The sequence below is a fragment of the Trifolium pratense genome, linkage group LG2 (genome assembly GCF_020283565.1).
Source record: "Trifolium pratense cultivar HEN17-A07 linkage group LG2, ARS_RC_1.1, whole genome shotgun sequence".
Taxonomy (NCBI): domain Eukaryota; kingdom Viridiplantae; phylum Streptophyta; class Magnoliopsida; order Fabales; family Fabaceae; genus Trifolium; species Trifolium pratense.
The window spans coordinates 43,106,923-43,123,855 of NC_060060.1; the positions used below are offsets into that span (position 1 = coordinate 43,106,923).

A 16,933-nucleotide genomic window follows, 5' to 3' on the forward strand; every position below is an offset into this window, starting at 1 on the left:
ACAACTTTCAGTTAAACCTAGAATTAAAAGCAATGCAATTCTTCGAACGAGAAACATAAAAATCAGTTTCAAAATGATTGAAAGTGAAAACAGTTTGTACTTCCTTCAATAGTAGAGATCCGTTAACTCTATTGGTTGAGTGATTTTTCCTTTTACTGCATCATATAGGATTCTAGAAGTTTCAATTTTTTTCCTCAGTTTTGTAGGCATCATACAAATTTTAATAAGTGTCCTGGAGTTTATGTGATACAAGGATTATAGCAAATAAAATGTGTGATTCTGCCTAGTTTTTGAAATAAAAGTTAGAAAATATTCTGAAATATTGTGTACTGTTTTTTCATATCTTGGCTTAACTACACATTTGGTCGCTTACGTTTATTTTAGGTTTCAATTTGGTCCCTTACGTTTAAAAAGTATTAATTTGGTCCCTTACGTTTATTTTAGGTTTCAAGTTAGTCTTTTCCTTTAGTTTTGTACTGTTCTATCCAGTATTTATATTTTTCAGATCAAACGAATCCGAAGAGACATTATACTAAGTGTTCTCAAGGGCCAAATATAAAAAATTTGTAAACTCAAAATATTTAATTGTTTTTAACCTTTGATGAGCTTTTTCGTTAAACAAACATTTGAAGAGCTTTATACAATATAAATTAACAAAATCATAATCTATATGTTAAATACAAAAAGAAAAGAAATATGGGTAAAACTATTATGTTAGCTCCCGCTATAATTTTATTAGTTTTTCTGTTTTTTATTACTGAGGAGGTTGCCCTTGATATTCCTTATAGTTATATCTTCACTCCAACATCTATCAAATGTACATCCACTAGTGATTGTCCGGATTATGACATAGAAAACGGCATGATCGTTTCTCTATGCGCAGATGGCTGTTGTATAAAACCCACTGCGATATACTTACAGAAACCTCATATGTAGGGAAGAATACTTCTCCGGATAAGCAACCAATACTTTTTTATCTTTTTTAATTTCACGCGTTTGTAACTTTGCAATGTACTCTAAAATAATGTTGGTTGCGTTTGTAACTTTGCAATGTACTCTAAAATAATGTTGAAATGAAATAAAATTGTCTTTTTTTTCTCTCTTGATTTTGGATGTTTCACAAATATTTCACACACCTTTCAACTTTGACTTTATACTATTAATTTAAATTTATATTTGCTATAATTTTTTTTTTTTTTTTATAGCGAGGAAGGTGATAATAAGCTAAATCTCACTGCAACATTTATCAATTGTCGACAAATATTTGTAGGCAACATGAACTTTTTATGTGCATTGATGGCTATTGTGAAGAGTATCAAAATCACAAACACCGCGAAGGATGAGTTCCCCCACAAGCAAATAATCTCTTCAATAATTTTATTGTTTTAAGCAACTTCAATAATTGTATTGGCACTCAATTTTGTTTTAATTTTTGCAATACGTCAAATAAAAATAGATTCTAAAAAGATGATAATTAAATGAAAGCTTCGTTTTTACTCTAAAATGATCATAATTAAATGAAGGGGAAATAACCATTTTGGTCCTTGAATGTGCGACTCGTTGTCATTATGGTCTCCGACTCAAGAAAAAATACAAAATAGTCTTTTACTCTGCAATCCGTTAGTCACTTTGATCCCTGACGTTAAAAATGATCGTTAACTTTACATAAAAACTGATGTGATATTTTTTTGGGATATGTGGCACGCTGAGTTGACATATTTGTGAGACAAATTGATGGATGATGTGACGAGGAACTAAAATGACAATACTTTTTTTTTCTTAACATTTTTCATCTTTTCATACATTCATCAATAAAATCTAGAATTTTAATCCCAACTTTTAAAGAAAAAATCATTAACACTTATTGATTCACCTAAAAGTCATATATAAATTAGTATCTAATTTCCCCTATAGAATTTGCATAACAACAAAATTCGAAAGAAGAACAAGCGAAAGGGGATGTTAAGTTACTGGAAGAAGAAATCAAAAGTTGATAACCTTTTTCCCTACAAGTAAAACATTCATCGATAAGTCTACAATTCATAACAAATCGCTGCATTGATCCAAATATGTCACACATTATGAGCAAAACAACACTTATATTCAGGAATTGGGTCTTCTAACACACAATTCTAACGATGTCATTCTATAAAAAACTTACTATTTAAGGTTTTAAAGAGTGCCCTGAGATTCTCGTTAGCATTTGCATATATAAAAGTATTCAAACAATCTTCTTCCCCACAATGTTTTGTCCTCTCATGATGGCCATTGTCTCCAATGTTGTCGGTAAGAAACAGTGCTTATGCATTTGGTACCACTCATTTCCCTTCTCGTTTTTTATCGTGTTGCCATAAAATGTTACTAAAAGGTAAATGTGTAGTAGTGATACAACGCAATTGCAAATTTGCAAACGTACCACTTATTTGAAAGCTAGAAACATATTTTCCGATCAAAAAATGCTTGCGAAAAAATAGATATTTATAAGAATATTATTTTCTGACTTAATTGCATATTTTGTCCCTTAAATTTACTTTAGGTTTGAAGTTGGTCCACTACAACAAAACTTCTCTAAGAGAGTCGACCAAAAAGAGACGCTAGATACAAAAAGTGGACGCTAGAAGGTATTTCTGGTCGGTATAGTGTGGTCTATTGGTTAGAGTGGGGTATGTGTCTCCGAGGGACCGTTTGGGTCATTACGAGGCTTTTGTGGGGCTGGGGGTCAATAGGAGAGTTAGAAGTTTTATATCGTCGATTAGGCATGGGCCAAACGCTCATCGTGGATCTGGTTCTCTAGTAAGACATCGGGACACCCTTGCTCTTTGTATGAGTGGGGGGAGGAACCCTCCCTGTGTTGGACTAGATAGTGGAGGTGGATAGGGGTTTCTTTGTCAGGCTCTGCTTCGGTTGGTTTGGCTCTTTCTCCTTTCTGTCTGGTTGAGTTGGGGCCGTCTTCCAGGTCAGGTGGAGTGTGATGTGCGGGTGCTTCTGGTGTGCTTGCCCTTTGAATTTTTATTAATTCTATTAAAATGATATGATATTTTATAATTGATCAATTTATTTTTAGCAAAAATGCGGGTACCGGTATGGGTACTTGAATACCCATAGGGTATGAGCATGAGTACAAAGATTGTTACCCACGCGGATATGGGGATGGGTACGGGTATTTTTTCAAACTGCGGGTATGGAGACGGGTACTATAGTACCCTGCCCATACCCTACCTATTGTCATCCCTAATAGTAAACAAATCCCGGCATCTTGTATACATAATGCATGCTAATGGTATTGTGGCCCGGTTTAACAAGTGGTCCAACTTGGACCAATGATTAAAATAGTAAGAAATTCTAAAGACCGTCGATAATATTTTTTTAAAATAAAAATTACGACCCTGCTCATTTTTACGGTTCAAAAAATGACATTATTAACGTCAATGCAATATTAGTCACATCTTTATTATATGTTGGTGTAAATTAAGTCATTATCTTAATCATAAAAATAACCACTATATTATTAGATTTCGAAACATCAAAGTATATATATATCTATTATTTTACTAACTAGACGCTTACCCGTGCGATGCACGGATCTTATGCACTGTTTTATAATATATAACGTCAAAATATTATTTGCATAAATTGAAACAATATATATAAAAATGGCTCAAATGTTTTAACTTGATTAGTCCACCAAAAAATTTAATTAGTCCACTAAAATAATAAAATAATTAGTCCACGAAATATTTCCTCTATTTTAAATTTGTTGTTCTAGCTATTGTGTATTAGGATAAATTCTACTATGGACACAATCTCAAATCTTTTACATATAGGGGCACACACATCAAACATAAAAAATAAATTATAAATAATTTTGTCACATCAAGCAATATCAATTAATCTTTTTATCTTTAAATTTTATTTAAATATGTATGTGTGCCTAAATTTAAATACTTTTTAGTTATACCTATAGAAGTGTTCCTCTTCGTATTAGAAAACATGTTTTCAAATAGTGATTTTCTTTTCAGGTAAAAACTAAACATAGTAGAAAACTATATATGCATAAATGACTAACAATATGAATTACATTAGCATCTGCATGTAAAACAATTTATTTGTAGAGTTTAGTAAATATCATGCAATCCACTGAAAAAAAAATCACAAATAAAAGAATAAAAATGCATAGGAAAAAAAATAAAACTTGAATATTAGAGAAAAAAGCTCACCTCCAATTTTTCCAACAATATGAATTATATTTGTTTCTCAAACAATTTATTTGTACAGTTTCATATATATCATGCAATCGACTGAAAAAAAAAAAAAACACAATTGAGAGAATAAATATACAAAGAAGAAAAATAAAACTTAAATATTAGAGAAAATTGCACATAAATGAATATTAGAGAAAAAAGCATACCTCCAAGGTGTCTAACAATATGAATTACATTTGCATCTCTCAAACAATTTATTTGTAGAGTTTCATAAATATCATACAACCCAATGCAAAAAATCACAAATAAGAGAATAAAAATGCAAAGAAAAACAATAAAACTTGAATACAAAAGGCAAAGAAATGAATAAATAAGGATGTGAATGAGGTTTATGGAGAGAAGGACTCACTATGATGTGGTATTTAAATGGAATAGAGAGAGTATGAGCATCAATATATGTAACTTATAACGGGTAATGAAAAGAATAGAAAAGAGTGAACAATTATAACCATAAGAATTTATTGAGAGGTGGTACACTTAGAGCAATTATATTGGCTTCAAAAATATGAAAGCATTTAAGCATTTTAATTCTCCATCATAATAGTGGGTTCATGCATTTTAACACTCCATCATAGTGGAAATAATATGATATTAATCTACAATAATATTGATGAATTGTATTTTTTTTATTTGTATATTTATTCAACGATATGAAAACTTTTCATTTTATACATTAGGTGGGATTTCATAGGTTGTAATTAAAATTGTTACAATTAATTTTAAATAGAAGAGAATAATTTAAAGGCTATGATTGGTTGATACAATTAGGGTTAGAATAGTGGTAGGAGAACTATCTAGGATTTATATATATAGATATATTAAAATCGATTGCCACTAAAGTTTTTGATTTATTCTTATTACTTTTAACCACGTTGCAAGTTTTATATCATTCATTGTAATTTTAATAAAAAATTAAAAATATATATATATAAAAAGAATATAAGATAAATAAAAAAATATACAAAAAATATATAGAAAGAATATAAGATAAATAAAAAATATATACAAAAAATAACGAAAGAATAAGATTAGTACAAAAAAAATATTACGTAGGAACCTATGCATAAAAATAGGAAAAAAAAACAATAAAAAAATTATAGAGAGTTTAGTCAATAAAAATAAATTATGGAAAGAATATGAAAAAACAAACAAGCTGAATACATAAAATTATGAATATAGAAATAGAAACATTTATTCTATATCTATACATAATATAAAGAGGATACATTGTTTTTGGTGTAAACTTTTTATAATACCAACAATATCCTTGATTTTTTTATCTTTAATTAACAAACTCACCCTAACATATATAAGGCATATATATATTTTTTTTAACAGCAAAAATCTTTTATTAACAAACTCATATATTCTATACATCTATTATATATCTATATATCTATACATCTATATATATCTATATCTATACTATATTTAAAGAGAATATCTAACAATGGGAGTGATTATGGTGCATAAGCTTTTTCCTTATGCATCATGCATAAATAATGAAAATTGCTTAACACGCCCCCCATTATTGCTTAGCGCGGCCCCCAGATTTTCTTGCGCACCACCCTGTTTTTTTTTCGTCGCCCATTTTTTTCCTAGCGCGCCCCCATATTTTCTCGCACGCCCCTAGTTTTTTTCCTGCCCCAGATTTCTAGCACACCCCCTAGTTTTTTTTTCCTCCCCAGATTTCTAGCGCGCCACTAGTTTTTTTTCCTCCCCCAGATTTGTAGCGTGTAACAGCCCGGGCCCCACCACCTTAGGTGGTCCCGACAATGCCACCTCACGATCTTCTCCACCCCCCCTCTCTAGTGGAGTTTTTGCCTTCCGTGTGAATAGAACCACATACCCTGTAATTCAAATACGTGTTCAATCGAACCACATATATACTTTCTGGTTGATTGTGGATTTCCAAATAGATGCAAATTTTTATCCCCATCGAGGTGTACGATATCATCTACAAGATTTTGCAGGTAATGGTAATGACCCTAAAAATGACAAGGAATTATTCAATCTTCGACATGCGTCCTTAAGGAATGTGATTGAGAGAATATTTGGTGTTTTTAAATCGTGGTTCACAATATTTAAGTCAGCACTTCCATTTCCATTTAAGGCACAAGCGGAGCTTTTATTGGCATGCGCAACACTTCATAATTTTCTTCGTAAAGATTGTCGTTCAGATGAATTTCGAGTCGGACCTACGGATGAGTCTTCATCTTCATCTTCGGTGTTACCAAATCATGAAGACAATAATTATGAACCCATTGTTCAAATACAAGAGCAGGAACGCGAAGATTTTTTATTTTTTATTTTTTTGAACAAGCCAAAATGATATATATATATATATATATATATATATATATATATATATATATATATATATATATATATATATATATATAATAGTCTTTCAGCACAAGACGTGCCAATAAGACTAAACAAGGTTACAAATAATGTCAAAAATACATGAACCAAAAGAAACTATACAAAGCTCAAGCAAAGCAAAGGACTAGACCACCAACTATGGCAGTTCAAACCTAAAGTGCTATTCGTCGCTTCAACCACCTATAAGAAAAAGTCTTGATCTTGTCCAACATATGATGCACCGAGTTTGCTGAGCCCTTGAACAATCGATGATTTCTTTCGATCCACACAACCCAATCACAAAGATGCTAATTTATGGGCACTAATATAGGTTCAAATATGTAGAGAAAGACTACTTAGAAGAACATGAATTTATAATCAATTTGTTACTATTTTTGTAAGCAATAATGAATTTGTTATAAAAAAAATTGTTTTTATTTGCTTTATTCAAACTTTAAAATTTATTTATGTAATAAATAAAAAGTTAGAATTTATATATGTAAAAAAAAAGAATATTTTTATCATCATTTTTATTCACTTTTGTAATTTTTTTTCTTAAAATTCAATGAATTCTTTAAAATATTAAAAAATTCAATTAATTATTCAAAATTTTAAAAATTTATAAAGTAGTTTGAAATCTAAAAAATTTGTCTTGTAAAAATCATAAAGTCTCACGAAATTAATAAAGTCTCACGAAATTTTAAAAAAATCTTTTACAATCTCACAAAATTAATAAAGTCTCACGAAATTTTTAAAATCTTTAAGATTTTTTTTTATTAAAAAAATATTTTAAAATCTCAATTCAATACACCCTTAAAATGAACAGGTGAAACTTAAGCTTATTTTGGAACCGAATAGATTGACAAATCGAAAGTGAAGTATTTATTTATGAAAAAAACACGTAAAGTAAACGAAAAAGATCTTCGACCTTTCACATATCCTTCGTTAAGAAATCAAATTCCTTACTTATTAAGGAAGAATAAAAAGATTATTAATTACACTTTATTAAAAAAATCAAATCCTCTAAATTTCTCAATCCCTTAATTCTTCATCGTTTTTCTTTGGTATTATACACTTATCAATCCCTTTTCCTTCTTCAATTTCAATTTTTTTTCTTCTTGAAATTAATCACTATACTCTAGTTTCGATATCTAATATTTGATTTCTGTGTTTTAATTGTTTAATTTTTGTGATTTAGGAAGTGATTCTGATCGAAACCCTAAACGATGTCGATGCTCAATTCGTTCTTCGCTCAGGGTTTTAAGGCTGCTAAATGGTACTATTTATATATGTTTCATTTACTGTTAATTTTACTTTTTTGCCTGCTTTTGGATTTGTTTGTTAATGTGATTTGTGTATAATTTTTTTCTGTATGGTGTGTCAATTAGGGGCTGTGGAGAATTATTTGGGATAATTCATTGTTAATTGAACAATTTTTTGTTTTATTTGTTCAATTAAATATGTTTTAGTCTATATAATCGGCACACTTAAATGAGATCACACACGTCTCGTCTCGTCTAGCTTAACTAAAGTCCCGGGGTTCAAAACACAGTCTGAGTGTGTAGTTTGTCATCCAATTGGTTCCCACAAGGATCGAGGAATTAGTCTAGATAGTTGCGAGGATACAAATATGATCATCTTAAGTTTTGTTTTTAGGGTCTATACCACCCACTTTTCAGTCCTATTTAACCTTTTGTTGAACATATGTCGATTTTTTAATCAATTGTTAGTGATTTAATTGCATTTTTTGTAAGGAAATTGCACTAATTTTATTATTTGTTTAATCACTTAATATTTTTACCCGGGCACCTAATATCCATATTTACACCCTGTTGAGTCTTTCACTCTGTTGCATGTTAGTATGGTATCAGAATCATTGATGATTTGAGGCTGTATATAAGTGGATTTTGCACTATACATGATTAATCTTTGTCATGTTACTGTTTGTTCGTTTAGAGAGTAAAGCTTCAATTTAGTCTCTAAACTATTATAAATCCATTAAGGAAGTCGCTTAGTAAATTGAAGGTTTATTCTTGCATTTCTTTCATACTGATATGTAGTTAGAAAAATTTTGTTTTCCATATGAAGCTATCCCAATTTTCTTTCTTCCCATAAAAATTAAAGCAAAAATTTGCGCCAACTTAACCTTTAGTAAATAAACATCAATGGACCGTTTTACCTCATTGTTTCAGATCCTGTACTAGAGTTGATCATAAAAAGAACCTACTGTCTTAGATTTAGGGGATAACTCAAACACACAACTAGCTCATAAGGTGAGAATTAAGATTTTACAAACTCTTATCTATGGCCATATCTCTTGTCAATTGGAACTTGAGTTTTTTGCTACACACCCCCTCATGCTCATAGCTATTGGGCATGGATAATACAAGTGATCTAATTAAGGATTTAGGATAAACACTAGTACCATCTTAGATTTAGGGTCTAAATCAAATCCACAAGTCTTTGTATAAATGTGAAGAGTCGGAATAAATGTGAAGCTTAAGATATCTTTTTGCTCTGCTCTAACAGATGCAAAACGACTCTGCTTTGTATAAATTTGTATGAATATTTGGGTAAATCAAGTTCTTTTTTCAAGTAAGGGTGTGTGTCTGTGTCTGCGGATAATTTTCCCTATTTTTTATTAATTCATCAGTTACTTATCTAATACTGGGTGCTTTATTCTCTAATGACCACATTTTACTTGGAACAATCAAAACAAAATTGTTTACACGTAAATAATGAGTATTGTGAATCTCTTAGATTTAAATAATTATTGTTATCTGTACAAGAGTTCTGTTTTATTGACATTTCTTTTAGTTTTTAAAATTTAACAGTGATTAATTTAAAATTTTGACACTTTCAGCAAAACTCTGCTTAAACTGACAATTCCACGGATAAAGTTACTCAGAAACAGAAGAGAGATTCAATTGAAGAATATGCGACGTGACATTGCCAAGTTACTTGAGACTGGCCAAGAGGCCACAGCTCGCATTCGGGTACACCCAATTGCATGTTGCATATTTGATTTCAAAATTTTAAACCAATTTCGGTTACAAGAAACCTATTTGATATATTTTTACATTTTTAGTGCTGTTATTGATATATGATCATCTATGCAGGTAGAGCATATTATTAGAGAGGAGAACATGATGGCCTCTCAAGAGATCCTTGAACTCTTTTGTGAACTTGTTTCTGTCCGCCTTCCAATAATTGAATCTCAAAGGTATTTCAGAGATCAAATCAAAATCTAGTTGACTAGCTCAGCGTTTTGTTTGAATTTGTGTGATAGTAAAAGTGATTAAACGCATGCTAGCCATTCATTATAAATGATGTCTTACATAACTTACCAAGCAGTAAGTACGGATGCTGGATTTGTTTTATGAACAAAACAATACAAAAGCCATTGTGAATTTGTGACAGTGTTTGGACTAGTAAGCTATGAAGTAGTGATGACTATATTCACAATACTAAGTTAAGCGAGTGACAAAAACTATATTTACATATTGATGTATGCAAAGAATGTCAAAATAGCACCTAAGAGGAGAAGATGATGAGAACTTTTGAAAGGTGGTTTGGTCACCCACAAAGACTCCAGTAAGAAAAGTGGATCAAATCGAATACAATCCAATTAAATGAGATAGAGGTAGACCTAAGGAAACATTATGAGGAACTAGTAAAACAAGTTCTTGCTCTGAATGGTTTTACAGAAAATTGCTTTTGTTAAAAACTACTGTAGCCCAATAGTGTCAATGATCCATCTAGGCAAAATGCTTGTTTTTGTTGTTAGTAGATACTAATTTGAATCTACGGCCTTTTTTACTGTCTTTGCTATTGCATGTTATTGAGGTAATTTTAGCACTTTTAACATCCGACAATTTATTTTGTCAAAAACAAAAAATCCCGACAATTTATGATTTACAAACTATGCACAGCTAACCAAACTGTCACAATTATCACCATCATTAGATTCAGCTGTGTTCTGGTGAGCAATTGAGCACCACGTTTGTAGTTGAGAAACTTATTTACTACAATATTTGCTCCAAATTTTTAAACTAATGATAACTATTGTCGATGGTTTTCAAATGCTATATATTTGTGACCACCCTTTCCACTCTTCCGATCGCTGTTTACATGCAACAAGTCAATTATGTATTTTATTCCTTCTAGTGTTAGGTTGAAAGCATCTTGATTCTTGATATTCTAAATAAATAATTTCCTTATAATACTGTCTGATGCTTTACAATTGCTGTATATGAGTAGTACCATCACCCCCGCTTTCCTTTCAATCAACCTTCCCATATAAAAAGACAGTCAATCTGCAGATATTTGTTCTCAAGAGTTTGCTTGACAATTTCTTCTTAGGACAGCTTTGTTTTCAGCTTCTTTATGGGTTTCAACAATTCAACTTATGGTTTCTCTTAGGGAATGTCATATATCATTATTTCGTATATTTTGATTCCGCAGCATACACTGCAAAGCAACATGCGTATATTTTACTTTGATTTTTTCAGTATTATTAGAATATTTGTGCTACCAGTTCTCAGTATCATAGGGAAAACTTGGAATGCACAAAGAGTAAATCATTATTCTTTTTATTATGTATCTAATGTCTTAATGTTGTTCAGGGAATGTCCCCTAGATTTGAAGGAAGCTATATCTAGTATATGTTTTGCTGCACCAAGGTGTGCTGATCTGCCAGAGTTGATACAAGTTCAGATGCAATTTGCGACCAAATATGGGAAGGAGTTTATTTCTGCCGCTACTGAGCTCAGGCCAGATTGTGGTGTTAATCGCCAGGTTCTGTGAATCTTTCATGCTATACAGAGTCTTGATTTTCTTTCGTGGACATCTTACACAGAAGACTAATTTCTTGTATGTTGTTCTTAATGTTAATTTCGATTGCAGTTAATAGAGCTGCTGTCAGTTCGTGCTCCTTCAGCAGAAAAGAAACTCAATCTTCTAAAAGACATTGCTGCTGAACATGACCTAGATTGGGATCCAGCTACTGCGGAAACTGAGTTCTTGAAAAAACATGAAGACTTATTGGTAAGTATTATTTTGCAATAAGTAGCTAGAAGGGGAAAATGATGATCATGCTATGCTCAATTTGTTCTTTAACGCACCATTGGCTAACATTACATTCCTCTCCTTGTCAGAATGGCCCGACCGAATTTTTTAGTGGGTCAAAATTACCCCTTCCTGAAGAAAAACACAATGAGGAGTTGTATTCCACTCATGATACACCCAATAAAGAGCAACCTGACTCTGATTCGGACTCTGACATATTAGACTTCCCTGAAGTTCCGAAGGCATCTGTCCAGCCAAATGCGAATTTTGCCACGGCTCCAGACATGGTTATACCTCCAGCAGCTAAGCCACACCCTGAAGTTGATCATCATTCATCAAGCCATTCTGGAGATTTTGCAGATTTGAAGCAGGAACATGTTGAATCAATCGTTCACAAAGATGAATCCCATACTTCATTTGGAAAAATGGAAAGTAAACAGTTTTTGCCATTCATCTCCCCTCCATCAGAACCATCTTCATCATATAATGCAAGGGATAGTGACTCACCTCCCTCCTTATCAACTGCAAAATCTATCTCCTCTCCATCAGTATCATCTGCACCATATAGTGCAACACACAGTGACCTGCCTCCCTTCTCTTCAACGGCAAAACCTGTCGAGCCTCCATCAGAAACATTTGCATCATATAGTGCAACAAGGCATAGTGACTCACCTCCCACTTTATCAACTGCAAAATTTGTCTCCCCTCCATCAGAAACATTTGCATCATATAGTGCAACAAGACATAGTGACTCACCTCCCATTTTGTCAACTGCAAAATCTGAAGATAATTTGAACTTGCAGGATGTTGTAGCTGCTGCACATGCTGCTGCAGAAACGGCTGAACGTGCAGCAGCTGCAGCTCGTTCAGCAGCTAGTGTTGCTCAACTTCGTATTAGCGAGCTTACCAAGATGAGAAGTAATGAACATATACCTGACAGTAGCTCTGAGAATCCTTTTTATGCTGGAGGCAACAGTGAATCTACAACAGAGAGGGATAATTTCACTGAGAAAAATGTTGCAGATAACCCTAATGGAAATGTTATTGAGGATCATGATATTCACGAGGATCATTATACTTCAATAGGCTCTCACTCATCAAGTTTTCCGTCATTCGATACACTCAAGGAAGATTTTGGTAATTCCCCACCTACTGATCATGTATTGGATGACAATTCCAGTAGTCACCAGCCTAAAAGGTTAGCTTCAATGGATGACGACCCATATTTCTCATATCCCAACTTATTTACATCTCAAAACTCAAATGTTGGATCTTACACTCATTCAGATAATAACCGTTCCACTTATGATATGTGACAATGAGCTATCATTCAACCACACATTTCCTTCAAATCCGAACCCTGAAATCTTCCTTGCGAGTGTGTTTTATGCTGCTGCAGAATCCACTTTACCTTTGGTTTTCTTTTCAAAAAGCATGCAATTCCTGTCTTTCTTTTCTTCATAGTATACTCTATGGCTGGCTTTGCATAATGAACATCACTGAAAATATTTAATTGCAATGTGGAAATCTGATAGTTTCAGAATAAAACCTTTCAGCTTTGCTTTTTGTTTTTTACATTATAGGAGGATACAGGGCATATAATACGTTCAAAGCTTCGTTTGTAATTATTGTAATATTGTTGAATATTACAGTGTGAATGTTATCACTTTACTTAAATGCAATTGACTTTATCACATCATTAGGTTTCTCATTCATGTAAAATGAGTTACACACTTGCACCATATTCCAGAGCTGAGACTGGCCAATGATGCTTCATCATTGTTATCATTGGTGTTAAATAACGGTGTTATAACGACACTATAATACTATTGCATAACAGAGTAGTAGAATTTGAATAAACAATACTATTTTCTGTTATTTGCGATTGACTAACGGTGTTATACGAATTGTTATTTGTTCCGTTTGTTTGTTTGTTTGTTTGTTTGTTTTACTACATGAATATTTGTGCCTTTACCAATTAGATGGCATTATGTAGCAATGAATGTTTGACAAAAATAAAAAAAGAAAAACCTCTTGAATTATATTTCATCAACTAAATAAGCTATTGACTGCATAACAACAAAATGCATGCTGCCTGAAATACAGCAGGTCAGTGCATCTTGAAAAAACATACCTCCATTCTATTATTTCCAAAAAGCAAAACAGGTGAAAGAAACTTCTCAAAAGGAAATGAAAAAGATACTTGTAAAATTTTAATGATTAATACATAACTTTTGGACCACTAGAAAATATTTACAGTACAATTAAGGTGCTGTATATGAGATCTCTACAATTTAAACCATGAAAAACATAGTTAAGGTAGGATCAATGTATTATCTGATGTTTCTATTATCCATTGCCAGACAGAGCAATTTTGTCTTGCATGCACATATCATGCTCATGGCCTCCTAAAAAATCAATGCATAGAACAGAAGTATCAAATGTGTACACATGCTTCTTTTAAGCTTCTTTGTGGCATGGTGTCTCTAATAACCATTCTCTTGTGTAGATTCACATGAGTAGTTAGCCTTTGTAACAATATTTCCCTATCACCTTTGTTGATGCTCAAACTCACTCACACACCATCCACCCAAATCCCATATCTTACTGTTCTGGGCCGAGCACAGATGCTCGGGCAGAGGAGGATGTCGAACAATAACGTCCCAAGCTAGCCTACCATGAAGAGCCCGCGAGCCTTGCTCGACTCTCCAATGGTCTGATACTCTCACGTATCGTAACGGCCGTAAACCGGAATGATGGGCATTTACTGCACATCAAGGCCTCCAAGCCGTTTTTCGGCAGCCACTTGATGGCCATTAATGCCATCAAGGGCCTTGGCCCTACGCTGGGGTCTATATATATGTGACTCCACTCCATTCACAAGGTACGCATATTCTAGCTAAGAAAACTTCCACTCTACACTCTAAACTGACTTGAGCGTCGGAGTGCCTGCAGGTACACAACCCCCCTCCGCTTCAACAGGGGCTTTGCCATCATCAATGCCGGCGCAGTCGCACTCTTCTGGTCAGCACGATCACTTACCTTACTATATAAAGAGATTAGAAAAGCTATTGTGAAAACTAACCAAAGAGGAAGTGGTTGAAGCCAATAATCGTATGAATTTTATTTGTTAAATAAAAATCCGCACATCAATCATTAATTAATCCGGTGGTAATTGACGTTGAACTTGATAGCAAATCAAATATTTTCCAAAGAGTAATCAAGATTATACTAAACAACATACTATTTAAATCATTCGTTGTTTATGTAAATTCTTGCTTCAAAATCGATCCAAAGGTAACGGGGAACATTATTTAGTAGTGTCATACTGTCATGCACATATAGATAGTTAATTTCCACACATAGACAAAAGTTCTTACATAGAAAGCCCCTAGGGAAGGATAGAAAGATTGTATGTTGAAACAATATAGAAAAAGAATCTATGGAACGATATTTTTGTTTCTACTACTAGATTACTACTAATACATCAGAATCAACTACTGGATTAGTTAGTTAATTAATCCCAGGACCTGATCCCGAACTAGATCCTGATCTTCTTGGTCCACCACGCCTAATTATCAAAGTTCTGATAAATTGCTGTAAGAAAAAGAGAATACATAATTAATATTGATAATAATTTAGAAATTGCAAAAATAAAATAAAAAAAGTTGAAAAGAAATAAGATTGAAATTATAATTGTCACTTTAACGAAATTAAGAATTCAAAAAGGGCAAATGTAAGTTTTAGAGAATACTTTTTTATATGATTCAGAACCTCTTATACAAGTACCTCACTTTGGATGTAAAATGAGTAATATAAACTATTGATGATAAGTTAATGACTAATAAATTATACATGCATAATAAATTATACATGAATTTTTTACTTAACCCTTCAATTTTTAGAGGAAGGGGTCTCGACTTTAGCCAAGAACACATTAACCACTTGATTTGAATCACTTGATACTATGAGGTTGAGTTTGATCCAATTTACTCACTAACATACTAACAATTATAGTAGTACCAACAAAATATGATTGTTCAATAGAAATAATATAATAACTAAACTATTTGTAAATGTATTAAAATATAAAAAAAAATTATTCATTTTAGTTCTCCCAAATATTTTTTTTAACTCAGAAAATGATGTTCATTGAAAAAATAAGAAATGGGATCAAAGAAATAAGAAAGAGATTAATCCATAGAAAATATCTAGAGAAAAAAAAAAAATATGGTCAAAAGAAAAGAAAAAAATTTGATTTCTAAATTAAAAAGAGAGAAAAGCTTACAAAACTTGAAGTAGTACTCGATGAACATTCCTTTTGTTCTGCACATGCAAGAACTTTTTGGGAACTTTCATGTTCACTTGTTGTGTTGTCATCAGTTCTAACATCCTCTTCTGTATCTGAAGGAGATTTTACCTCATCATGTTCTTTTTTGTTGGTTTCAATCTCAAAGCCTAAACATTTGAAGAGAGTTCCAAGGAATTTTTGGAGTAGAGAACATGGATGGTAAAGATAAAAAGTGGTATTCTTCTCATTTGTAGCCTCTACCTCTTCATTTGTTGATGTTTCTTCCATTGTTCTTCTTGACTGATCTTTGTTTCCCATTCTTGTGCTTTAATTGCTATTCAATGTTTTTTTTTCAGGTGGGTTGACACGCTTATTAATAAGTACCAACCACATTTTGTCCTTCTTTAGGTTGTAAAAACAACGGATCAGGATATGATCGTGCAGTCATGGATTTCTGTTTGTTTGATTTTGATTTGGCAGTCCATAATAAAGGAATATTCTGATTTTATAAAATGTGAAATTTCAATCATAAAATTTTAGGTTGTTTGATCGTGATCGGACGGTTAGGAAGCTATGATTGTACGACTGCGCATAATCCAAATTCCAAAACTATATATATATATATATATATATATATATATATATATATATATATATATATATATATATATATATCATAAATTTTTAAAGTATTGAACATCTTGTTGTCTTATATGATGTTTGGTTGACAATATTATTTTAGTATTTTAAACAACTTTAAGTTATAGGACAAAAAATTTGTTTTATAGTTTGGTGAGAGACAAAAAAAATATTTTTATCCAATCGTTTGACCATAATTTTTCGAGTCCCAGAAATAATTTTTAAATCAAACACAGCAAAACTATAAATTTCCTATCTAATTTTTTTTTAACATATCAAACAGATCCTTAATCTCAAATAGTATCCTAAG

The 16,933-nt window shown here is 32.0% G+C and overlaps 2 protein-coding genes across 2 annotated transcripts; one reads left to right on the plus strand and one right to left on the minus strand.

Moving 5' to 3' along the window:
- The first annotated feature begins 7,472 nt into the window (after positions 1 to 7,472).
- LOC123907752 lies at positions 7,473 to 13,389 on the plus strand. The gene is made up of 7 exons (XM_045958132.1): positions 7,473 to 7,690; positions 7,825 to 7,902; positions 9,490 to 9,622; positions 9,746 to 9,849; positions 11,252 to 11,423; positions 11,532 to 11,672; positions 11,783 to 13,389. Exons 2-7 carry the CDS (start codon positions 7,853 to 7,855, stop codon positions 13,007 to 13,009), a joined length of 1,827 nt encoding a protein of 608 aa, XP_045814088.1. The 5' UTR covers positions 7,473 to 7,690; positions 7,825 to 7,852; the 3' UTR covers positions 13,010 to 13,389.
- A 1,550-nt stretch (positions 13,390 to 14,939) lies between these two features.
- On the minus strand, positions 14,940 to 16,339 carry LOC123907753. The gene is made up of 2 exons (XM_045958133.1): positions 15,982 to 16,339; positions 14,940 to 15,290 (listed from the first exon to the last, which is right to left on the minus strand). Exons 1-2 carry the CDS (start codon positions 16,300 to 16,302, stop codon positions 15,207 to 15,209), a joined length of 405 nt encoding a protein of 134 aa, XP_045814089.1. The 5' UTR covers positions 16,303 to 16,339; the 3' UTR covers positions 14,940 to 15,206.
- Between the last annotated feature and the right edge of the window lie 594 nt (positions 16,340 to 16,933).

What these genes read in the sequence shown, in the direction of transcription:
- LOC123907752 (XM_045958132.1), top strand. Translation starts at nt 7,853, where the DNA reads ATGTCGATGCTCAATTCGTTCTTCGCTCAGGGTTTTAAGGCTGCTAAA. An exon ending in GGTTTTAAGGCTGCTAAATG is followed by an intron (nt 7,903 to 9,489) that starts GTACTATTTATA and finishes TGACACTTTCAG; the next exon opens with CAAAACTCTGCTTAAACTGA. An exon ending in AAAAACATGAAGACTTATTG is followed by an intron (nt 11,673 to 11,782) that starts GTAAGTATTATT and finishes TCTCCTTGTCAG; the next exon opens with AATGGCCCGACCGAATTTTT.
- LOC123907753 (XM_045958133.1), bottom strand. Translation starts at nt 16,302, where the DNA reads ATGGGAAACAAAGATCAGTCAAGAAGAACAATGGAAGAAACATCAACA. An exon ending in CGAGTACTACTTCAAGTTTT is followed by an intron (nt 15,291 to 15,981) that starts GTAAGCTTTTCT and finishes TTTTTCTTACAG; the next exon opens with CAATTTATCAGAACTTTGAT.